Source organism: Oryctolagus cuniculus, chromosome 1, assembly GCF_051225735.1.
Source record: "Oryctolagus cuniculus isolate XC-2025 breed Fujian yellow rabbit chromosome 1, ASM5122573v1, whole genome shotgun sequence".
Lineage (NCBI taxonomy): Eukaryota > Metazoa > Chordata > Mammalia > Lagomorpha > Leporidae > Oryctolagus > Oryctolagus cuniculus.
The window spans coordinates 97679492-97705862 of record NC_142867.1 but is presented as its reverse complement, the minus strand read 5'-3'; the positions used below and the strand labels follow the sequence as shown (position 1 = coordinate 97705862).

General features: G+C 36.8%; 1 protein-coding gene across 8 annotated transcripts in view; it reads right to left on the bottom strand.

Annotated features, from left to right (window-relative positions):
* Nucleotides 1-26371, bottom strand: part of GRIA4 (glutamate ionotropic receptor AMPA type subunit 4) — a 390923-nt gene that overhangs the window by 62728 nt on the left and 301824 nt on the right. For all 8 annotated transcript variants that reach the window (XR_016219762.1, XM_070077585.2, XM_051819991.3 and 5 more), the window contains 5 exons: nucleotides 26316-26369; nucleotides 16987-17145; nucleotides 10590-10757; nucleotides 9248-9352; nucleotides 3471-3581 (listed from right to left, as the gene is read on the bottom strand). Coding sequence is in view for 7 of the 8 variants with exons in the window: in XM_070077585.2 (XP_069933686.1) it covers nucleotides 3471-3581; nucleotides 9248-9352; nucleotides 10590-10757; nucleotides 16987-17145; nucleotides 26316-26369 (597 nt within the window). In the remaining variant the exon portion in view is untranslated. The remainder of the gene's footprint in view (nucleotides 1-3470; nucleotides 3582-9247; nucleotides 9353-10589; nucleotides 10758-16986; nucleotides 17146-26315; nucleotides 26370-26371) is intronic.

Genomic DNA, 26371 nt, shown 5'->3' with positions numbered 1-26371 from the left:
ATGTGGTTGTGAACCAGTAGATGAAAGATATTCTATCTCTCTCTCTCTCTCTCTCTTTCTCTCCTTGTCTGTCTCTCCTTCTCTCTATCTGTAACTCTAACTTTCAAATACATAAATGAATCTTTAAAAAATTATGAAAAGTAACTTCTTGAAAGGTCATGTGAAATAAATAAAATTGCTTTTAGATTTCTAATGTAATTCCAATGCTTTAGAGAACAAATTGGCTTTTTCAAAAATTTTCCTAAAGGATTGTTATAAGATGGTAAGAAATACTTTCTTAGATGAGTAATGTGTTATTAGCATCATTTAAACTCAGTTGTAAAGCTTTGAGGAAAAAAAGGCTTGTCTGAAATTCATTGCCTCTCTCCTTGAGAGAATGCAATGACCAAAGAACATAGTGAGATTACAAAAGAAACTGCTTCCTTCTTCCCTCTGGAATATCTACTCTCTGCTATTTCACCCTTTATTGCTACACTTACCCAAATATCATGGCAGATTTGACTTTCTTAGGCTGTTTACAGGAATCATTCCTCTGAATGCAAAAAGTACATTCAGTATGGTCATGAATATTACAAATTTTAGAAAAATTTTAGTTAATAAGGCTTAAAAAGATATTTCTAATTTTATTTCTATCTAAATTTAGTTACATTCAGAATGACTACATTCAGGTAGAATAAATTCATCATTAAAGTTAAGGTCACATTATAAATATACCACACTATTTTAAGAAAAAACTCAACAGCATAAAAAGCTAATGCCACATGGTATTAAGAGTGATAGCTAATATAATCATTAATTAGTTTTCTTATCTGCTTTCTCTCACTTGAACATTAACTTCCACTGAATGCTGGCTTTTTGTCTGTTTTCTTCCCTGACACCCCCAGGGCCAGTAACTGTCCCTAGCACATAGCAGACGCTCAATAAATATTTATGAGTGAATAACTGAATTTCTCAATCAATTTTATTTAAGAATAGTATATATCATTACAGTGTATCAACATGTCAGTAACAGCATACACAAAAGAACAACAAATTGAACAATAACACCATATCATTTTCTATCAAAATGAATGATTTCCAGTGCTCACTCTCAGCTTTTTTTTTTTGAATATAGATATCTGCATTGCACATATTACAATGTTTATCCATCTCCATCTGTATTGGGAGTTTTCAATTGAATTTGAGGAATTATTACATGCAGGTGCCAATATGTCATTCATCTACAAAGAATCTTATTTCTTTCAAAAATGAATGAAGTGGTAGAAATGTCATACGTCCTGCGCTACCATTTTCAATAAAAGCAAATACGAAGAACACTTTCAAGCAAAAGACTTTGGTATGTCTTTTTGAATTGATGATTAATTATCCAGTTGCAAATACTAGAGGTATTATGTATTTACACTTTTATACAAAAAGACAGATACTAGTATTACACTATTTTGATAGCAAAAATACTAATGGCATGACTTTCAAACAACAGATAACTTTACAGAATATTCTTCAAATATATAAAGGAGACAGTTGGATTTTTCAGGCATTCTTAGTTATTTTTTGATAGCATGCTTCCTGAAAATTAGCCATGCTTGCAGAATTTAATATTTCAATTTTATGAATTATATGTCCAGCCTCTTCAATAAGAGGGATGGAGAAGAGATTTTTTACACTGTATCTATAAAGTACATTAACATACTTTATTTCACAAACAGGCAAACTTAAAAAAAAAATAAGAAAACAATTGAATATGTATCCAGAAAACAAGCACACAAATTCAGATATTTGCCTTTAGAAAACCTATCCTTGGAAATCGGAGTGATAGAATTCCATCCTTCACGTACAACGAGCTCATTTCAAGATAGGGGAATTGATATCTCAGAATTGCTAAGTGATTTTTTTTTTCAAAATCTCTTTTCTTGAGAAAGATGAGAATTAATTCTTCTTTTGTTCTAGTTTCTCAGAAAAGTCACAGAATTTTTAAAAAATTGTTTTTGGTAGTCCAGAGTTGATCATCCAAGAAGAATCCCACAGAAAAATAAGCTTAAATTTACTACACTGGAGAACAATACTGGAGCCTTAGTTAGGAATGGTCGAACAGCGTGGAACTCTTTCCTTTCTTGATCAATTTCTTAAAATAGGATTCTTCATCAGAGGCTGAAAAGAGGAGGACTGTACTGAAGTATGACTTTCCATGACTGTGTCTTTTTTTTTTTTTAGGAAAAGAAATATATATATATTGCTTTTCAAGTCCCATGCAAATATTACACAATTAAGTAAGAAAGTTTACACAAAACTGTTGTTGGTTGCTTTGCATTCTAAAATCATAAACTTCCCATCAAGGCTTGACAGATTACATGAGGCTGCTAACTGGTGATGCAACACAGACATAGCTAATGGCAACATACGAAAGTTGTTCCTTGGTATTTTCATTTTTTTTGACCTCAATGTCATTTTTGGGAACAATTCAATATTATTAAAAGCCTAAAACTAAAGTTATATAAGCTAAAAGCTAAAATTACATAAAATGGTACCATGTTATTTAGAGTAATGGTTTCCATAAATAATTAAAGATATGTTTTGCTTGGAGAGACAGTGAGCTGAGCATATATAACTTTAAGTTAGATAGAAAAGGTCACCGATTGTTGATCTCTTTTGACTAGCATTGACTCTAAAGGGCATGTTTGGCTTCAAAAGAGAAAGATGCATAAGGTTTTCTATTATTTAAAAGGTAATTTCAAGAAAAGCTCTGAAAAAAGTCTTAAAATTTAATTATTTTTCATTTTATGATGTAACTGAGTGAAGCATTCATATTTTTCTTAATTTCTAGAATTCTAATAAATTATATTCTGTATTCCTCATGGGTCAGTGAGAAAAATAATCGGTGTGAAAAGTCCTTTTCACATAAAAAATAAATATGAAATGAATTTATAAAGTATTCAGTTATATAAACCATGCTCATTAAAATCTTCACATTCACATCTCCACTGTTGTAAACAGACAATGCGAATCATTATTCAATGACTAAACTACTCAAAAATTATAAATACTATCAAATACTATTACATTGATGTTTTAAAAAACAACATGTTAACAACAATAATATGGTGTTTACTACTGGATATTTTTATGTGATTGCTTGTTGATCTTTTTCATGTTCACTGTTTTTTGTCTTTTGGGGTCTCAGCATTCATACATTTCCAACTAGAGTTTGACAGTCTCTCTTTTTTTTTTTTTTTTTTAACATCTGAGCATTTTTCCCAAGAACAATGCAAAAAAAAAAAGATAATTCAAATAAAAGTACTGAAGTACTCAAGCTCAGGATAGCCCTATTCAAAGCCTCAGTAGACTTTGGTGGATCAGAGCACCCATGACACCATGCTAAGATTCAGCTTTTACCCTGCCTGTTCATGTGAGCTGGGGAGCTAAAATTGCCTGTGGACAAAGTGGAATACCATAAAACATATACCAAAACTTACCATAATTGTGGTTACAACCACTGTTCTGTTCTCAATAGCTGCTGTGTCATTCCCAAGAGTGGGTACATCTTGAATCAAGACTAATTTATCCATATCATTCCAGTAACCAACCTGCCAAATAGAGAAAATACTTGAAAACGTATTTTAAAAGTTTACTCTAGTTCTTTTTGGGATGAAAGGAGTACAAATGAATAAGTAATGAAGACAAGTTTTAAATGAAAATAAAAAAAGTGGAACTTTCATTATTTGATGATGAGCTAATTTTCCAGATACTCAAAGTGATGCCCTATCACACACTTGGCAATTTGTAATTTACAGTCATGGAGTATCCAAGACATTGGAAATTATGTTGCTGCTCCCTGTAGTGAGGTGGATTGGCATTCTATAATATTAGCTATATGAGTTTATCAATGTAGTTATAAGGTATATGGTAAAGGGGATTTATAAAAGGAAATACACAGTACGTTTTCAAGGAAAAGAACTTAGATATTTTTAAAGCAATATAGAAATGGTTTGTTCTAACCTATTTACAAGATAACAAGCTTACCATTTCTAAAATGCTAACTACATTAGTGATTAATATTAATAAATAATATTTTCATGTTCAAAATTATATTTACATTTTTAAATTTTAAAATCATTGTTATTCTTTCATGTAGAGGTGAAACATTTTTCCATACAATAAGGGAAATAATTAAACATTTTAAAAAGTAGGAAACCACAATGGAATTTTAATAAAAATTTAGGATTCTTTGATCCAGGCAGACCATTAAGCTAAAACAATGGCTACCAAATACTGAATGCTTGCTGTGAGCAGGCATTACACTCTGTGCTCTTTTAAAATAAGCAACCTAAAGTTAAAACATAGAGTGAATTTAGAGGTTAGTGCTGTAATTATCCATATTTTAGAGATGAGAACCAATTTTGGAAAGTTAATAAATTATAAAAGGTTATATTTTAATGGGACCAAAATTTAAAACTCTAGTCAATGTGACCTCAAATCCACATAATATGCTACACAGCCTCTCCAAAGGGATGTTCACTTAATTTTGCTAAACCTCTTGAATTTCTTGATGCACTTGTTTAATTGATGACTCCAATAACATGCCTGTATTTGTGCAATGATCTGTTTTCACTACTTGTTCCAACACGTTTTCAAAGTCTGTCTTTCCTCCCCTAAGTTTTAACTTTCATTTTATTATTTATGGGCACATTAAAATAAAATAAACCTTAATATTTTAGAGATGGGCACTGTGTTATGCACAAGTATTGCATATGTGATTCAATAACAGAATAGATACAGAGAAGAGATCTTCATTAATGTAGCTGCTATACTTCTTGGTTTGATCCAAAATTATAGTACATATAAATGTAACAATTATTTTCAATTGTGCATGTGAATCCATTTGTAATTGGTATCTATATGATATTTAACATGAAAAAATAATTTAGAAATTTAGTGTATCAGGGCTGATGCTGCTGGCATTCTATATATGGGTGCCGGTTCAAGTAATGATTGCTCCATTTCCAATCCAGCTACCTGCTAATGTGCCTGGGAAACCAGCAGGGAAACCAAGTGCTTGGGCCCCTGCACCCACAAGGAAGACCTGGATCAAGATTCTTGCTCCTGGCTTTGGCTTGGCCCAGCTCCAGTCATTGAGGCCATTTGGGGAATGAACCAGTGGATGGAATCTCTCTCTCTTTCTCTCTCTCTAACTCGGCCTTTCAAATAAAATAAATCTTAAAAAAAAAAAAAAGAAACCCAAGTATACCTGCGGGATCCACTCTCTTTCCAATTACTATGTACTCAAAAAATATCCGTTGCTTCCTGTAATCCTCTCCTTTCCACACGACAGCTAAATGACAGGAAAATGGGTTTTACAGTTTCGCATTCCATCAATGCACAGCCACCCTGCAGATCTCAACAGCCCATTTTCCGGAAAGACACTTTTTCTTTATGAATGAATCCCATGACAGAAAAAATAAAATCACACATCTGGGATACATTTTGGAGAGTCCTCAGATACTGCCTTGAAATTCTGCATTTAAGCTGTGGGTTGACAGTGATCCCCCGAACACACATCCCCCAAAGATTAATGATTCAGAAGTATCGACAAATGAAAATAATAGTATTGGCTATCTATATGCAATTCTGACAAAAAAATAAAGCTGTACTTTGTGATGATGGGCTCTATTAATGGTAGATTTCACACGGGCCATGATTTTTCTGGGAACTAAGATCATAGAAGGGATCACTTCCTACAGAAAGGAATTCTGCAGTTGGACCTAGAACCTCATGTGAGATGAAGTTTGTCTCTTGTTCTTTACAACTTAAAATTTCCAAGAACATTTTCCATGCATGGCCTCTTTAATCAAATATAGAAACAGTCATTTACCCTAGAGATACAAAGTGGATGAAAAGTGATTTTGTAATGTGACAACAACTGCTGGAAGTATTTAAGTCATTAAACTGGGGCTGGCATTATGCTGTAGTGTTTTAAGCTACTGCTTACAACTGTAGGATACATATGAGTGCAAGTTCAAGTCCAGGGTACTCTACTTCTGATCCAGCTTCTTGCTAATGCAACTGAGAAGACAACAGAAAATGGCCCAAGTAGTTGCCTCTGCTACCCAAGTAGGAGACCAGGATGGAGTTCCTTTCTTCTGGCTTTGGTCTGGCCCAGTGATGGCTGTTGGTAGTCTTTTGGAGAATGAATCAATGGATGGATGATCTCTCTCTCTCTCTCTCTGTTTCTACCTTTCAATTAAATAAATAAATCCTTAAAAAAAACCCTAAACTGACAAAGGATGTCAGAAAAATAATGATTCTCTTTGGACTCCATAAGAATTATGTGCAAACATAACCCTAATAAAAGATGTTGGCAACATCTCTTGATCTGCAACATAGGGATTGGGTATGGAATGATGAGCTATGAGGAGCTCCTATTCTGCTCAAAGTTGTTATTTTGGAGAGTCATTTTGACTAGGCCTGTTCTGGAAAATGTGGTTTAATTCTTACACCAGCCCTAAACAGAACTCTAAGCAGTGGGGCTGATGATGTTCAGAGCAGCAAGGGAGTGCGCTCTGGAGCGCCAGGGATTTCGATTTTGACTCTGGCTCCACCTTTTTTAACTGAACATGGATGAGCATCCCTGAGCCTTTGTTTTCTGTTCTATAAAGTGAGAAAAAAAATTCAACTTATTTTCTATTTGTCCCGAGGATATAAATAAAAAAGCACATCTGTTTTCCATGACAGTGTCTGGCAGATAACTTGCTCTCAATAATATTTTTACAGCAAAGAAAACTTGAAACTATGCAAGTCTCATCCTGGACCACTCCCTCTGGAGCCAAGGGGCGTAGAGGAGGGGTCGCAGGGATGGTTGAGAAGATTCCAGGACTTCAGAAAGGGCTTTGTGGCTTATGCCTAATGAGACTCTCAGTCAGTCCTCCTATTCCAGAAGTGAGACAAACTGATGGGTTGAATCTTTGATCTATTTTCAAAGATAACTCCCTTGCCAGCATGTGTTCAATTTACAAGAATGATTGCTCACTTCTCAGACATATTGCCTGGTCTCACCAGCACAGTGTTTCTCATGGCAGCTCGTTTTTAGGTTTAATATTCCTGACAGAGTGCCCAAGTTGATCGTTGCCACAGGAAAACGAAGACAGATGATTCTACATCATTTTACACTTCATATTTCTTTAAAGAGTCTTGGATGAATGTCAGCTGGTGAGAAGAAATTCTCTTCATCACTCTCCCAACTTACTCTTAAACTTTCTCCTTGAAAACCTTATTCTTGTTACCATCAAGCCTCAAAAGGCCATGAAAAGATTCAGTGCTATAAATAGGCCACTTTATTTTACTGCTGAGTTCCATAAGCTTCCTTTTTCCATTATTCTTTGTTTTACAGGGAGTCATTTCATTTTTGGTACTTACCATTTTATAAAATATGGAATGCCTGCATTTTAAAAATCTTCAGCCTCAACAGCTAAGTTTGCAAGGTCTGATGTACACTGGAAGCTGGGCCTGTCTCGCCTTTGCCCACCCATCAGCCAACATTTTCCCCAGCCTCTGGAGTAATCTGTCTGCTCCACAGCTTAAATTGGCCTATTTCTGGTTGCTGGCTGTTCTGCTAGAGTGGGTGAAGTGGGTGTTGACATGGAATCCTCTGCATTTCCCTCTTTTTTGGGAAATTATTTTGTTCCCTTGCTTTGGGTAGTCTCCTTAGAGACTGGGTTCTTCAGGTGTCAACCAGCTCCTGCCCTTCCTGAGCTGGATCAGGTAGGCTTCAACCTACGATGTTGGCCAGCAGTCTGCACACAAGGAAATGCCACTAAGAGGCTAAAAAGAGAGGACTTTCTTGGCAGCTACAAAGTTATCCTTCTCATACAGATACATGTATATGGGAGACTGAAATACAACCTGGGAAGCCTTTGCCACTCTCCATATATGATCTTAACTGTTCTGTCTCCATGACATTGTCCAGGTTGTTGCCTTGTCTATTGCTACCTTTCCAAACTCTGAATTTATGGCTAACTTTAAATCCCACCTCCTGCATGCAGCCTTCATTGATTTGGCTTCTTCCCTCCAGAATGATCTCTTTTGCATGCTTTAGAAATTCCACTAGTCTCCTCTTTGTCAAATGAAAGCCATTATATCTCTATTCAACTAGAAAATAAAAGCTTCCACAGGGTCTTCTCAGACAAAGTATGACATGGGAAGGTTCTGGCACATACATGTCTTAATTACAATCTTTGTTTTTTCACTGACTGGCTTTAAATAAGTAACTGTAACTTACTGGGCTATAATTTTCCCATATAAAAAAGGGAGACAATAACACTCAAATTACAGATTTTCTGTGAAGATTAAACATGCAAACACTAGGTCCAGTGCTTGGGACACAACAGGAATTTTATAAATGATAGCTAGGATTATTTTAGTAAAGCAGGAAAGTATATTTTGGAAAGATATTTTTAAGCAACTAAGTGTTGAAGGAGCATTGTAGATATGGCAAACTTGAACATCTCTTTCCTTTTGAATACAAACTAATTCTAGTGACAGGTATGCTAAAATCACATGTGTTGACTAGAAGATGCTTAGAATCAATTACTGTAATGGAGTTGTGTGTTTCCTTACATTAAGTACTTTTTGTTATTCCATAGAGTAATTTGAGAAGATCGCTGATATGCCTTAACCAGCAGTTGCTTTTCCAAATCCAAGTATCTGAAAGCAGCACCATCCTGAATAACGCAAGTATTTGTTTCCTTCTTCAGCCTACTGATAACCTTAATAATCTTATCTTCTGTCAGCTTTCTTTTGCTCTACCTGTCTACTTAAAGAATGTCCAGTCTGTTCTAATTATACCCACCTGACAGAAGTAGTTGCTCTTGCATTCTCTGTAATAATTTCATAAAGGACTACATGGAGGCACTAGAGTTGTTTTAATGCATTGTATTCTTTCCTGTAGAGTAGATTTTATTCTAGTTTTTTGCTAAGCTCTGCCCCCAATACCCATATTGTTTCCATGTTGGAGAAAGGATATAAAGGGTACATACATTGGTTTGTTTCAGCTTTGGTACACCATTAAATATTAAACTATTATAACACAAAAATTCATTTTAGCACAGGTTACTAAGACAGTACTTTTCTAAGTACCACATTTAAAAAGAAAAGGAGGTGTAGAATATCCACCAATCTTTCCTTGATAAGCCCTTGAAAGTGTGAAATACAAGTGAACATGACAGAATGTTCTTTTCTCAGTTCCTTTGTGGCTCACCTTTCTAGGTCCTGTGCTCTTCAGCTCAAACACATCCATTGTGTAATTGACTCTGCGTCCATAGTGGTCAAATTGAACATTCCCTGTCAGCCCTTGAATTCGAACCTATGTTTGAAAAACAAATCCCACACATGTATCAATTTGCCAATAATAGAAATCTCTATGTCATCTACTACACTTACAACTATAAGGATATGGAACTATAAACTAAAACCAATTCGTTAAAATGCCATTTGGCTGGGTATTTGAGTTGAAAGCTTAGAATCTGAAAAAGGAGGCCAGCGCCTTGGCTCAGTTGGTTAATCCTCCACCTGCGGCACCGGCGTCCCATGTAGGCACCGGGTTCCAGTCCCAGTTGCTCCTCTTCCACAGCTCTCTGCTGTGGCTTGGGAAGGCAGTGGAGGATGGCCTAGGTGCTTGGGCCCCTGCACCTGTGTGGGAGACCAGGAGGAAGCACCTGGCTCCTGGCTTCGGATCAGTGCAGCGCTGGCTTTAGTGGCCATTTGGGGGGTGAACCAACGGAAGGAAGACCTTTTTTTCTGTCTCTCTCTCACTGTCTAACTCTATCCGTAAAAAAAAAAAATCTGAAAAAGGAATATTAAAGGCAAATACAAGTATTCTGTTGGAAGACAAATATGTTTATATGTTTTGTATATTATACACTTTCAATTTTAATTAACGTATTTCTTCTTTAATATTGAAATATTCTTTATAGGAATGAAAATAAGATTTGTTCAGTTACTTTTCAGTGTCATCTATATGTCCATATAATGATACTCACACCATCTTATCCTTGCTAGTGTTAAAATTAAGATATAAGAAGCTAAGAAATATCAACACATATTTGAAGATATTCAAGTATATTTCATTCTAAATTTACTATAAATTGACTTTTCCTATGTTTATGTTTTGAAGCCAGGGTATTTTGGAACACTTAAAACTAGACTAGTGTCATTACAGAGCCATGACTTTTAATTGCTAATTTAAAATCTTCCCACAATAATCTATTTCCCCTTGTAGCATTCAAGATGGTTCTCCAGTGAATATAATAAGAATGTCCTTGTTAGTGAGTGAGTGAGCAAAGCTTCTTTATTGTTCTAAACCACTATGAGTTGGAGTTGCTTATTACCACAGCGTATTTCTAGCTTATCCTGACTATGTATTGAACTAAAGGCAAACGTAAGGATTCTACTTTATATTCTCTTTAGAGATACTCCAAAATGATGATGGCTCAACTTACTGAACCGCAATATTTGTTCATGTTCAAATTGGTCTGCTTTTCGACCATTTCACTTAAACAAAACCATGAGATAACATGAACTTGAATAAAAGTGTGAGTTACCTGTTTGAGTGTCCTCTCCATGTCGATTCCCTGACCCCACGGAGCAGCAGGATTTGCCAGACAATCTCCAGCATTTCCTCTCCTTGAAATATCAATTTTCTGCTTTCTAAGATTTCGGAAAGTTTCAGCCATTACAAGGACTCCGTCATAAGTTAGAGCAGAAGTGTACTAAACAAACAAACAAAATGATAATGGCAAATGTTAAAGTCTTATCAAGCACCAGGAATGGTCTGGAGGTGTGTGGATTTATGACATAAAACACCCTTCTGTCTGAAGGACAGTTAAGTTACTGATAACTAACTCTGAACTGAGAAACATTTATACTCTCTTAAATAAAAAGACTGTATACCAGATCTTATCATCCTGATTCTAAAAGGAAAAAACACACCTGGAACATAGGAAATCTGACAAACTGTTTTCCAACAATTTGGACAAGCAAGGTCTTTCTGTTATGTCCAAGTACAAACAGGCAGCATATAAAACGTTAAGTGCAGTGTTCTCACAGTCTGCCTTTATGGTTGCTGTGGTTGAGTCCCAAGAATGCTGTGACGTCTTACTCTTATTTATTCCTCCAAAATACCTAGAAAGTTTATCAGACATTTAACATGCTGACTGACTTGAAGTGCATATCCTTGTTAAATATCAAGAAAGAAGGAGTGGATGGTTTATTCTTATTCAGAAATACAAGAATTATTATTTTCTTTTCTACAAATATGCATGCAGCAGTCTCTATGCTAAGTAGAAAAGAATATTGTTACACTCCAATAAAGTTTAGATGGGGCCGGCGCTGTGGCATAGCGGGTTAAAACCCTCGCCTGAAGCACCGGCATCACATTCGGGCACTGGTTCTAGTCCTGGCTGCTCCTCTTCCAATCCAGCTCTCTGTGATGGCCTGGGATAGCAGTGGAAGATGTCCCAAGTCCTTGGGCCCCTGTACCCATATGGGAGATCGGGAAGAAGCATGTGGCTCCTGGCTTCGGATCGGCACAGCTCCAGTCATTGCAGCCATTTGGGGAGTGAACCAGTGGATGGAAGATCTCTCTCTCTCTCTCTCTGCCTCTCTCTGTAACTCTGTCTTTCAAATAAATAAAAATAACCTTTAAAATAAATAATAAAGTTTAGAACACCTGCTTTCTTATGGTTATCCTATGTTTCTCTTTGAGAAAAATGAGCTGTTTGAAAAAGTTTTTAAGGTTAAGAGAGGAAGTGAAGAAAGAATGAGATGAAAATGTGATTTGTTGAAACTGAAAATAAAAGAGTAAGAGATCGCTTTTGGTAAAGTTTGATTTAAGAATTACTAACAATATGGAAAATAGGGCACAATTTTCTTGTAGCATTCTAGCACATCAACTGCTAACCACAGGAGAAGCAACATTAACTCCTTCAGGAATACTATATGGTCAATTCCATAGGTTTAACACATTCCACTCCTGTGAGAATGGTAGGTTTTTCTGTGGCAAGTAGAGGATAATCTTGATTTTCTGATAGAAAAATTAAAGAAAAATTGTTTCAAATTCTAATTGTGGAAAGTGAATACAGGTAACATGATCATTAGGCATAGCAGCCAGCATTCCAGGGACTAGAAAAACTAAACCATGGATTAAATAAGGAATATTGTATAAATTCTCAGAAAGAACCTTTCAATTGTAGAGGACCTAATTACAAAAATTGTATTGGAAGGACGTATAAGAGTTGTGTAAATGAAGACCTTTGTTATATGTTCTTCCAGGATAATATGATAAAATGTGCCTATGGCTAGGTATGTCCCTCAATATGAGGGTGGGGTAGCTGAAGGAAATTGGGGTTGTTAAGCCAGATAATGAATCAAAAATGAATATTTCTCCTCCCCTGCCTGAATTGATACTTCACTGAGTAGAGAAAGCCATCATGTCATTTTTTTTTTTTTTTTGGTAAGGAAAGAAAATAAAAACAGTAATAAAGTGAAATTTTTTAAAGACTCGAAGTGCAAGAGAAGCATTTCAGGCTCAAGAGAGAAAAAAGAGAAATATGCTGCTTTTTCAGTAGGGAGAAAAGAGCTGAAAAGAGATGGCACCAAAGAGCAAATGCATTTGCTGTGCTTTATAAAGTCTATCCAATTTTATAAAACAAGTGAGCTAGAAAAAGAACAGATATCACAAAAGTGTTACAGAGCAAGGGAAACATTCACCCAGAATAGCCAAGGCCCAGGATTTGACAGGTCATAGAGCTAATAGGTGGAGAGAGGCAATAGCTTAAAGGGATTTCACTGTTCAAACAATATTATTGTTTTCCATGTGCCTTATTGTGTTACAGTTTAGGTAATCATATTTATGGGCACACAGGTTTGGAGATGGCACCTAGAAAATCTTTTATTAACTGGCCATTTTACCTTATTATTGTTTATTTAAGATAAAAAACTTCATGCATTTCATATGAAATTTAGGAACATAGTGATTTTTCCCACCCTATTCCCCACTCCCATCCACACTCCCACCCTTCTTCCTCCTCCCTCTTCTATTCCCATTATTATTTTTCAAAGATCTATTTTTAGCTAACTTTATACTCATAGGATTAACCTACACTAAGTAAGGAGGTCAACAAATAGTATGAAGAAAAAAAAAAAAACTGCTCCTCAACAGTTGATACAAGGGCTGTCCAAAATCATTACATCTCAAAGTGTCAATTTCACTTCCATAGATTACCTTTTAGGTACTTTGTTAGTTACCACAGATCAGGGAGAACATATGTTATTTGTCTTTTGGGGACTGGCTTATTTCACCAAATATAATGGTTGTTAAATAAACATTCCCATTGAGGGCAGGGTAAGTAGGGGCCTGTAATTGTTGACTGCTCTGGCCAGTGATCAGAATTGGTGGCATGAGTTCTGAGTTGTGGAAAACAAGTTGGTACTGGGCAGAATCACATTGGAAAAAGTATGAACTTGAAGCAGAAAGAACGGGGATGAATTTTAATTCTGCTCCTCATAGGTTTATGGGAAAGTAGGGCACATTCTTTGGCTGTGGAACACAAAACAGCAAAACCAAAGAAAACAAGATAATACTAATGTCTCAGTACCCTTTGAAAAATGTACTAGACATAGGGAATACAATTATAAGTAAAAGAGGGTTCCCTCACCAAAGGAGTTTATAGGAGTGATACAATAATTGTACAAATATCTCTGCTTGATGAGAATAAGACAATCAAATTCAGGTAGAGCATTCCTAATCCAAAACTCCAAAAGACTCCAAAATCTGAAAATTTCTGAGCACCAACATGATATTACAAGGGGAAAATTCCACGCCGTGAAACTTTGCTTCAAAAGCAAAAATCATTAAAAATACTCTATAAAATTATCTTCAGCTTTGATGAAACATTAACGAGTTTCATGTTTAGGAGTGGCTCCCAAGATATATCATTATGCATATGCAAATGCTAAAAAGTAAGAAATCTGAAACACTTCTGATCACAAACATTTCAGATAAGTGATGTCTGAGCTGTAGTACAAAGCTTGAAGAAGGAATCATATTTAAAAGAGGAATGAGAGAAAGTGGAATTTAAGATAATATATTGGAAGATGGTTAGATTTGCATAGGTAGAAATGAATATGGAGGAGTATGGGAGTGGAAGGAGAAGTTCAGGGACTGATAGGGAGTGGGAAAATGCCGGGTAGTTCAGTCTGGCTGGAGCATCAGAAAGGGAGCGGGGCTCATGCAACTGGAAGGACTTGCCAGGCGTCTATGATAGAAGAGCTTTATTCCAGATGTTCTCTAAAGCTACAGAAGTAACAAGATCAGAAATCGTGCTTTTAATCTTGGTTGAAATAGTAAAGAATTTCAATTTAAAGTAAAATTTAATTAACTATGATCAATCCTCAACATGTATAGGTTCTATGTTTTCAAATTTGCCTACTTCTGTTTGTGACTACCAAATCAATACATGTGATACTTTTGTGGTCATTTGTGGACATCTATAGAGTGGTAAAAACTTATGCCATCTGTGGGGAGCAACTCGGACTAGACTAAGTTACTGGAATTAAGACTTATTCTATGCATCTGCTCTCCCACAATATGGCGCTGGGAGAGGAGGAAACAGCTTCTACTCAGCTGACTCCAGTTCAACAAATAAGCAGCAGGACCTGCTCCTGATTGGAGGAGAGCAGCATACTCGGCGTGTGGGTAGCAGAGTTGGGATTGGTGGAAGAGGACTATAAAGGAGGAGAGAGACAACATGCACCAGGAACATCTATCTGAAGGAACACCTGAGCAGCCCCCGAGAGAGCCGGCCGGCGGTGTGCCGCTCCCCCGCGGAAGTGGGGAAAGTGGCAGGGGGAACCGCCCTTCCACGGAGGTGGAAGGGACGGTAGCCAACCCGGGAAGAACCAGCAGCAAACCCGGGGAGGGCCAAGCAGACGAAAGAACAGCGCAGGGTCCTGTGTCGTTCCTCCACGAAGAGGGGGAGCGACAACCATCCAACATTCAAGATCCCAGTAACAGTTGAACAACAAAACACTCTGATTCTTTTTCTTTTTATTCTTTTTTATAGATTTATTTATTTATTTGAAAGGCAGAGATAGAAAGAGAAGGAGAGAGAGACAGAGATAGATCTTCCATCCACTGGTTCACTCCGCAAATGGCTTCAGTGGTCGGTGCTGGGCCAGGTGCAGGGGCCCAAGCACTTGGGCCATCCTCTTCTGGTTTCCCAGACTCATTAGTAGGGAGCTGGGTCAGAAGTGGGGCAGCCAGGACCTGAACCCATGTAAGATGCTGATATTGCAGGTGGAGGCTTAACCATAGCACTGGCCCCAAACATTCTGTTTTCTTATTTCTGTTCTCATGTTGTAGAGAAATGTTGTAGATAGAATACTATCTATTTAGTAATCTAAAATGGATCTACATTTTTGTGTATTTGCTGATGATTTCACTGTAAAATGGCCTAAAAGTGCCAAGTTGAAGAGCTGTCTAGTGTTCCTAAGTGCAAGAAAGTTGTGATGGGCCTTCTAGAAAAAATATACACATTTCATAAGCTTCATTCAGGCATGAGTCATAGTGTTACTGGCCACAAGTTCACTGTTAATGAATCATCAATATATCAAGTTGGGATTCTACATAGAGAAACATACCAGACAGGGTTATGTATTGATTGGTCGACAAAAAGATTATAACAGGAGAATCATAACACTTAACCTTGTATTCCCCCCAGGAGCCAAGATTCAGTTCTGCTCATTCAATACTTGAAGAGATTTATAGAACAAAACTCTAGGGAATAAGGAGAATTAACTGTATATACTTATTAAATGGTTAGTGAGTGCCTGACATTATATTAAAAGCTGTGACAGAATCATATATATTTATAACAAAATGCTGGAAGCTACAGCATAGAAAAGACTAGTTGGACTTCAAACAGGAGACATTAAAATGAGCCAATCCCGGGTGTTCTGTGAACCTGGTAGCTGACTCAGTGACAGCTGATTAACATATCCACTGAATATCTTGCATGCCTTCATCTCTAAGCTCAGAGGGAAGGAATACAGTGCTTACCACACAGTGAACACATAATAAGCGCTCCATTTTGAGATTCATGATTCTTGTAGGACAGTGGAGATGATATGGCTACATAGTCAAATCCCCATATTTCAGAGGGAAATGACATAGCCTTATGAGAAGTTTTATAATTAGAAAATGGAAGAACATATAACCTTTACCCCTATATGTTAGGTTTTTTTTACATTGAATTTTCCAGTTATCCATTAAAACTTTTTAGTGGAAGACACTGGTCAGTGAGAGATTAGCAAACAGTGCCTTAAAAAGAAACTTTAACTCTTTAGATTAGAATATTTAAGAAATATTATGCCCACTACTTACATGAAACCTAAGAAAGTTATCTTTCCAGGTGAGAAAAAGATGTACTTATGATCAGCAATTTACAAGCTTCATTTCCAAATACTAACATCTTTCTGCAATATTTGTCAGTGAAAAATCAAACAACCTCACCTTTGAGTGTGAATTTCAAAGAGAAGCTTTGCAGAAAGTATGCATGTTACATTCCTACCATTTTTGTAACTTACTCTCTAATTAGAAATTGCTTTGCAAACACAGATTTTTACTGGGTAGAAAAGTTACTGATGCCCATTCTGACCTATTTAGTTAACAAACATTGAAAAAAATACATGCAGTTTCTTCAAAACAAATCATATATAGAGTAATAATCATAGTGAATGGCTTCAGCTATTATTTAACAACTGTACTCTTCAATATACAGATTTCTAAGTCATTAAGTCTTGTGAAGTGCGGTGACTGTGACAAACTGCTTCTTTCCTGTGCCACACTGTGTCTGACAAAACAGTACTGGAAGAATTGCATCATAAACTTTCAACTTTAGATCTTAAAATGCTAGCAACATATTATATGAGACCAAATACCTTTGGAGGAGTCTCAGATCCTGGATACTCTCTTTGATCTAGTTTCTTCCAGCGGTCCATTAGTTTGGTTACCATTGGCGTATTAAAATCTACCAACTGGAATCCTGTAACATTGGCTCCACCGTGTATAAACCTCTCAAGAGAAATATCTTTGAATCCCTATGAAAACCAATATGAAAGACTGTTAAATTTAAATTTAGTTCACTATTATACATTTCAGCTCTTCAATAATGACATAATTTTATGACCAATATGAGTATGTACATCCAAATAGATGTCTAATAAAGCAATGGGTAGAAAGAAGTGAAAAATCTAATTATGTCAATTTAACTGTGAAATTTTGTCATTCAAAATTCAATTCATCAGAAAAGGCTATAAATGTTTTCAGTTCTGTTCAACTCAATTATTTCTTGAATGCCTTTTATGAAGCATGGAACGGGATATAAGAGATGAATATGATAGCACTAAAAGTCTCCTGTTGAGGACATAATTGCCCTCTGATAGAGATATGTATAAATGGGCATTATGTGAAGGTAATATCAAGGTATTATAGTCCTCTGAGTATAATGACGTAATGCATTTTAAGGAGTTTGATTACAAAGTGGTCTAAAAGAAGACAGAGCTGGTGATTCAATTACAGCAGTTAAAGGCTGTGAGTACATCAGTCACTACAGACTTCAGAGTTAGGGAAAGGAGGAAGACATGTCATTCACGGGCTCCTGTATAGTGAGGAAAAGATGGTGTCTACCAGGTGGAATGCAGAGACTGGGAGGGAAGATTGACATCTCTTTTGGCCTATGGACAGTTATCTGCATTTCAACAATTCTGGAGAGTTATTAATTTATTTTCTATCTATCCATCAATGTATGTTTTCTAAGAGGACCCTTTTCCCCATTACAAAAACAAATACTATAATAAAATACATAAACATTTGTAAGAACAGAAGCATACTGAGGCAATGAATTAATAAAACACAGATACTAGCTCAGATAACCCTTCCTTTCACAGAAACACGAGTTTATAGAATATTTACTGTATTATTTTAAATTAATTATGTTGAGTAATTGAAGGGAAAATGCTTTGTCTGTTGGCAGTAGAATGTGCATTAGTAACACTGTAGTGATAGTAGACATCAATAAAAACTTAGGGTTGCTTGTCCTCCTCAGTGTGCCTTGGTCATGCTTTTGGAACTTCAAAAAATTGTTATTGTACAATGCAGCACTTATCTTCTTAGCCTATATATGCACACATTACTGTTTGGTTATCCAAGAAGAAATATATAAGTCCATTTGCAGCTATGCAAAAGTGTTGTTTAGACTCAGGACCAAATATGTGAACTCATAGCTGATATTATGTGTCAGGTACTGTGCTAAACTCATATTGTGTTATCTATCTACAGGTGTGCTGACAGGAGGACTATGATATAAATTCTATGATTAACTTTATCTTACAGATATGACAACTGAAGCTCAATGGGATGAAGAGAAAGTATTCAAGGTCACCAGCAAAGAAATGGTAGACAAATCCACTTTTGAATGTGGCCTTTTCAGCTGTGCTCCTGAGTATTCTTAGAAAGGTGTGTGTTTTTAATTTTGTTAATTGTCACAATGTTCCTGGGAGAGGCAAGGTGATACGGTGCAAAGAAAACACAGGCGTTGACTCTCACCTCTGTTACCATCTCACCTTAGATTTCCCACATACAAAATGAGAATGAGGGTGTTAGGATCTAGCACATATGGTTTGAATTAACTCAGTGATAGCTATTAATCAATTCACTCAACAAATATTTATTTCATGTCCATTATGTGTGAACTAATTTGACAGTTCATTAGTAACATTCTCATTTCATTGAGAAAGAAATTAGACACCAGAAAGCAAATCTACGTTTTTGAAATGGAGAAAACACTGTCCATCAATCTCCAGCTAGCAAAATGTCAGTTCAACATTTGTTTGCTTCTGTCAGAGTACAGGGCAGACCCACGGGCTGGCAAATAATTTCAGTGTTTTGTAAAAGCCATAGTAATTCAAATAGTGCATTAGTTTGTAATTGATGGCATTATTATTTTCTATCAGCCATGGCTGAAATAGGAGGTCTGCCAACCTTCTTGTATAGCATTATCCACAGCTGCAAACATGCGGGCAAAGCTGCAGCCTTCACAAAATCATCAGACGTAAAATCTAACGGATAAATAGCAGTCCGCACTTCTCTGATTCCATCTGGTTGCTATGCTCAAGGTAAAGGGAAAGAATTACCACGTTTTATTATAAACTCCTTTCAGTTATGATTGGAATGAATGCTGGGTGGTTCAGTTAATTTTAGCTGTCTGTGTGTGTGTGGGTGCGAGCACAGGAAATATTTTTCCTTTTATATTCATTATGATTTTTTGTAGAACATTGATAGTATCTAGACTGTGAAGCAGTCTCCTACTAAAGTTATTTGGTGGCCATTTTGTTTCACTTTTTATTCAGAGAATATTACATAGCTGAAAGCTGTAGGGTAGCATTGTAATAAAATGGGTTACCAACAGTTGGCGTTGGGGAGAAATAAAATAACTAAGTGAATGATTCCCCTCCTCCCCCAAGTCAGAGGGCACAGGAGATCAGGGTAAAGACTTTCTACTTGTTGAAATGGGCAACTATGTTGCTTGTATTTCATAACAGTTAAGGACCGCCCCAGATTAACTTCCAATTGATTTTTTTCTTTTTTTTAATTCAAAATACAAATTTTTAAATTAAGCAGTAGCTAGAGAGATAAACAGCAAGAGCTTCCACCCACTGGTCTACTCCCCAAATGGCTGCAATGGCTGGAACCTCTGGGTTGAAGCTAGAATTCTTTTAATCTCTAGATGTTTGTAATTCTCTGGGGGAAAAAGAAATGTTTAAAATTAGAGGTCTCATATATCATGATTACTATTTATGCGGATGTATAAATTCATCAATCATTATCAGTATTCAATAAATGCATATCCTTTAGGGCTTATCTAATTTAGGTAATCTGCTGTGTTTTGCATTCCAGGATCACAGGTTGACTAAATCATATTGAGATAGTTCTGGTGCAGTTAACAGAAGGAACAGCAAATAGGTTGGGGGAATATTCCTTGTCACTATCTTTTAAAAATTAGTTGCTCAGATAATGTACTTTTTTTTTTTTAAGATTTATCACTTATTTTATTTGAAAGACAGAGTTACAGAGAGAGGTAGAGACACACACAGAGAGAGTGATGTCTTCCACCCAGTGGTTCACTTCTCAAATGGCTGAAAAAACAGCCAGAGCTGAGCTGATCTGAAGCCAGGAGCCAGAAGCCAGAAGCCAGGAGCTTCTTCCAGGTCTCCCACCTGGCTGCAGGGGCCCAAGGACTTGGGCCATCTTCCACTGCTTTGTCAGGTGCATTAGCAGGGAGCTGGATCGGAAGTGGAGCAACCAGGACTTGAACCAGTGCCCATATGGGATGTTGGTGCTGCAGGCTATGGCTTTAACCTGCTGCACCACAGCACCAGTCCTCAGAAAATGTACTTTTGATGCACAAGTAGAAAGGTGGCAGAACCAGATATAGTCATTGCAGAAAAGCTGAAGAACATAGGAAGCAGAAAGGAAAACATAAAATAATATTCTACCAAATTGGTAGAATTTGAGGTCATTGCCCTTGAATAAAACTGCTAGATTGCAAATTTTAACTGTGTCTAGTCCTCATTCTGAAACTAACCAGACACCTAAAGTCAGATAAGCTGCTTTATGCCCTGTATGTTACTTTAACTTCTGAATAAGGAAAGAATGGGGCACTGGGTATGCCTGTGTGTTCACATGGTGCTTGTGGTGTGGTAGGGGATAGGTAAGGAATAGACGCAGTTTGTCTTTATATATCCTGAACATTTCAAATAATTTCATACTTTTTTATGACAGAGCCAGATGTTTTCCTAGATGTAAACTGAATATATTTTTAAAAATTAATCATATAAGAGCAGATAGTAAGACTTTGATTTGCAGGTGGAACAAATGAGTAGAGCTCCTGTTGCTGTCGGTGGCCACATTTTGGTTATCTGACTGCTGAAAAACGAGTGAATACAGATACACAGCAATGTGTCCGGGGTCAGATTCCTCTTTAAGGTGCTGTGAGGAATGGTTCAGTGAATTTTTTTTTTTGGTGACATTACTACTACTTGTGTGACAATACTTATCTATAATTAATTTATTTATGAATTTATTGTTTTAATCAGAATGAACAGTGCTTCAAATGTGCTTTTAGGATCTATAACCTTGGGGCTGGCACTGTTGTATAGTGGGTAAAGCCATCATCTGCAACCCTGACTTCCCATATGGGCACCAATCAAATCCCGGCTGCTCCACTTTCTATCCAGCTCCCTGCTAATGTGCCTGGGAAAGCAGCAGGGGATGGCCCAAGTTCTTGGCCCCCCAAAAAAGAGTCCTAGAAGAAGCTCCTGTCTCCTGACTTCAGAAGGGCCCAACTCCAGCTGTTGAGGTCATTTGGGGAGTGAACCAGTGGATGGAAGATCCCCTGCTCCCTCCCCCCTTCCCTCTCCCAACTCTTTCAAATACATAAACAAATCTTTAAAGAAAAAAAGAGTTACAATCTTTGTGATCCTGGGTTACAATGAACCTCATTTTCCAGTCTATAAAATAAGCACATCTGGGCCGGCGCCGTGGCTCACTTGGTTAATCCTCCACCTGCAGGGCCGGCATCCCATTTGGGCACTGGGTTCTAGTCCCGGTTGCTCCTCTTCCAGTCCAGCTCTCGGCTGTGGCCCGGGAAGACAGTGGAGGATGACCAAGGTGCTTGGGCCCTGCACCCACATTGGGGACCAGGAGAAAGCACCTGGCTCCTGGCTTCGGATGGGCGCAGTGCCAGCCTTAGTGGCCATTTGGGGAGTGAACCAACAGAAGGAAGACCTTTGTCTCTGTCTCTCTCTCTCATTGTCTATATCTCTATCTGTCAAGTAAATTAAAAAAAAAGCACATCTAATTTTTTAAGAGTGTAGTAAAACAGTTATAGTAACACAGCAAATGTAAGACCAAATCCAGGTGCAAGAGAAGGAGCATAAATTCAACAAATAAAGAGTGGGAATAAAGATTAGTTTTACAAGGGAGAAAAAGACACCACTCCTGTCTTTAATGGGATTGCATTGTGTTAACATCTTACTTGCAGCGGTGCCACAGTATGTTGGATGACACTTGGTACAAAGGAATTATAGAATAATGATTTTACGAAAGCCCCCACCATGGATTCTACACTATCAGTACACAAAATGATGTGCAAACCCAGAAGAGGCCATTTAACATCACAAGTGGCAATTTAAAGAAGACTTTCTGAAAGTAGTGCCTGAATTCATCAGTTAGGACTGGCAGGGGTAAAAACCTCTAGGTGGAGAAAGCAACCTAAGCAAAAGCTGGCAAGAGAAAAATAGTACTAGGTGTCTGGGAGTCTTTTTGGTTTGGAAAAGGGGCACATGGGGGTGGAATGGGAAAGAGACTTGGGGTGATGTGCAGGTAAACTCTTAAAGCATCTTAAGTTAAGTTAAATGGTCTAAGTAGTTGATCCTGAAGAATGTCAGTAGAACAGGGCTTAGCTTTAGAATGCTTACTTTGGTAGAAGATGATAAACACTTGGGAAATGACTCAGGGTTGGGACAGTATTGATTGCAAGAAAATTGCAAATTTTGCAAGAGAGGTGAGACAAGTATTAGCAGATAGGGCTGCAAAGCCCACAGGGGATCAGATCAGAGAGACTGATTTCTTTTCCTGCGTTTGCAGCCTGAGGCCAGTAAAAAAATTTAAGCAGGAAAATGAAATAATCATACCTGTCTTTAAAAACTAACTGGTAGCAAAATGAAAGAACTGGAAAAGAGAAATTCTTGGGTGAAAGTAGGAAAGCTATTTTCTTAGTTAACTCTCTGAAAAATAGATGAAAATAAACGAGGATAAATTCAACTTATTGGTAATGTCAATAAGCATTCACAAGCCATGTGCACTTTTTCTGAGAAAAAAACTCAATATTATTTTATATAAATAAATGAAATCTGCTTTCTGATTCTTAGCCAAAGAATTTAAGGACCACTAGGAAGCTAATATTTCTGCAATTTTATTTCTTGGTTTAGAGGACTATAATTTTAAAAGATTATAAAGAATACTCATAGTTAATCCTAGTTTCTTTAGACAGTTAATTTTTTTTTAAAGATTCACTTATTTCTTTGAAGTTCAGAATTATTTGAGGAGAGAGAAAGAGAGAGAGAGAGAGTCTTCCATCTGCTGGTTCACCCTTCAAATGGCCACAAATGGGCAAGGCCGAACCAGGAGTTTCGTCTTGTCTCCCATGTGGGTACAGGGGCCCAAGGACTTGGACTATCTTTCACTGCTTTCCCAAGCACATTATGAGACCCAAACCAGTGCCCATATGGGATGCTGGTGCTGCAGATGGTGGCTTAACCCACTGTGCCACAGCACTGACCCCAGAGAGTTAATTTTGTTTAAATAAGACTTTTGCAAAAATGAATGCTTATAAATTCATTATACAACTTTATATATCACATACTAATGTTCATTTAGTTTCGTTCTTTTCTTATTAGTGAACATAGGTTGTACTTCATGCTTTCTGCTTTAGTTTTCAACACTGTTTTTATTTATTTATTTGGAAGGCAGAGTTATAGAGAGGCAGAGGCAGAGAGAGAGAGAGAGAGAGAGAGAGAGAATCTTCCATCTGCTGGTTCCCTCCCCAGAAGGCCACAATGGCCAGAGCTGTGCTGATCCGAATCCAGGAGCCAGGACAGTCTTCCAGGTATCTCTCGTGGGTGCAGGGGCCCAAGGTTTTGGGCCATCTTCTACTGCTTTCCCAGGTCATAGCAGTGAGCTGGATCTGAAGTGGAGCAGCTGGGACTTGAGCAGGTGCCCATATGGGATGCCAGCACTATAGTTGGCGGCTTTACATGATACACCACAATGCCGGCCATTAAATCAGTTTTAATGAATTTGTAAGTACTAGCCTCTATTAGTAATAAATTATAACAATAAATTAATTATTTTGGGCCTGGCATTGTGGCATAACGGGTTAAGCCACTGCTTCTGATGTCAAAATCCCATTTGGGCCCAGTTTGAGTCCTGGCTCTTCCACTTCTGATCCTGCTCCCTTGCTAATGCACCTGAGAAAAGCAGCAGACAATGGCCCAAGTGTTTGAGCCACTGCCACCCACATGAGATAACTGGATGAAGCTCCTGGGTCTGGTTTTGGCAGGTCACTGTAGCCATCTGGGGAGTCAGAGAATGGAAGATATCGCTCTCTCTCTTTTCTCTCTCTATTTCTTTCTTTCTTTCTTTCTCTCCCTCTCTCTCTCTAATGCTGACTTTTCAAATAAATCCATTTTAAAAAATTAATTATTTTCTTCATTTTTTTCAGAAAGTTTGTTGCTGGTATATAGAAATATACTGCTTTTTATTGTGGACCTTATATCTTGCAACACTGCTTAACTTAACATATCTATAATTACTTTTGATTATTTATGATTTTTGTTTATTCAGTCTTTTTCCTTCTCAATCTTGGAGCCATATTTTTTCTTGTCTAATTGCCGTTGCTAAAACCTTAAGTACGGTATTCGGTATAAGGGGTGAGGGAATCGACTCTCATTTCTGATCTTAGGAGAAAATTATTCAGTCCTTTAACATTAAGTGTAATGTTAATAAAATTTTCATTTTGATTCTGTGTTCACATTGGAAATGTTATGCACATAGCTTTCAAGAAATAGTTGTTCACTGGCCAAGTGAAACAAAAACCATCCTGGTGTTACAGACAACAGCCCTCTAATGGTAAGTGAATATACCAACAGAACCGTATTAATATACTATTTTAGAAGGTAGACACGTGCAAGTCAACTGGCCTAATTCTGTTACAAAAGTATAAACTACATATGAAAAAGCTTGCTGTTTTTAGGGAGATTGATGGTTTTGTTCCTTAATACAAGCAAAAATGTTTTCCAGTTCATGTATCAGTACTTTAGCTAAGGTAAGTATGCTGTCATCCACTAGGGCTATGATAGCAGGCTATGGTACCCACTCATGTGTTACATAATCAATTGTTTTCCATTTTGTTTTGGTTCATTCATTCTAGTTGCCCATATCACCAATTCATTTCTGGAATGATAGTTCTAAGATATTACTGTTTTCCCCTCAATTCTCTTGTTTACATAGAATTGATGTGAAAATTATATATATTTGCTCTAAAAGTAATTAGAATCTCATTGTATAATACATTGTGAATACAGACATCTCATAATCATAAGCTCTTTTCTCTCATAGTGACTAAGACTGGTACATACTCCTCTTAAGATTTACATTTTTAGAGAAAAATACTAAAACACCCCACTAAAAGCAATGGGAAAGACAAGTCAAAATTTCTCACTATTCTCATGATAAACAATTAAGTTGCAAAATTATACTTTGTCTCAGGAACAACACACAATGACTCACAGTCCATGTTTGTATTTTCTTATCTCAGCTCCACAGTGTAGTTCACTAAAGACTGAAAATTTCTCTCTAAGATGTGATGATCTACTTGCCACATGGAAAGATCTGACACATTGGACGTCCTTTAGCTCTTTTCCTGCTTCAAGCACAGGATACTCATGATAGAAATGTGAAGTAGGAATAAACAGAGAAAGAAGAAAACAACCTGAACTTCCTTAGGATAAAGCACTTTGAGGATCAAAACCTTAGGGCAGATGGTACTCCAATAAAATGAAAAGGGTGTCCCTCCTCAGCTAGTTTTCCTCTACATTACAAGGTTAACAAATATTTAGTAGGTCTTGCAAAAAAAAAATCTAAAAGGAATTGTCCCAGGACTTTAAGGATTTCATAAAAATGCATATATCTTTTTCACTAGGCATCTGTGTGCAGTATGTGTAAAGTCAACAAATTAAAATAATTTGTATTGTTCCTATTAGAAAGACTTGTTTAAGCAGCAGTTTTATTCTGTTACTCTTAAAATTGGAGGATGTAACTCATCATTTTACCCAAGTATTGGCAATAATTATGCATGCAGTACCATTTATCATTGAGATAGAAAAAAATCATTTTTTGATAACAGTGGTATCATACCAAAGTAAACATTACAATTAGTTTTAAAGATCTCTGGCAGGTATTGAGGTATTCTGCATAAAAACATAGTCTTATAAATAAGATGATCATTAGAATAAAATATTCTGAGTTACAAAAAGCTTAGTAAGTAATGCGGTCTTATCATTTCCTGGAGTGTTATTTTAAGGCACAGTTAAATAATCTTGAATGCTTAAGTAATTCTTATGAAAAGTAGAAAACGAAGAGTTCTTACCAAGTTTGCAATGATATAATGGTAGCCTTTAACATGCTTTCCAACGCTGACAATCT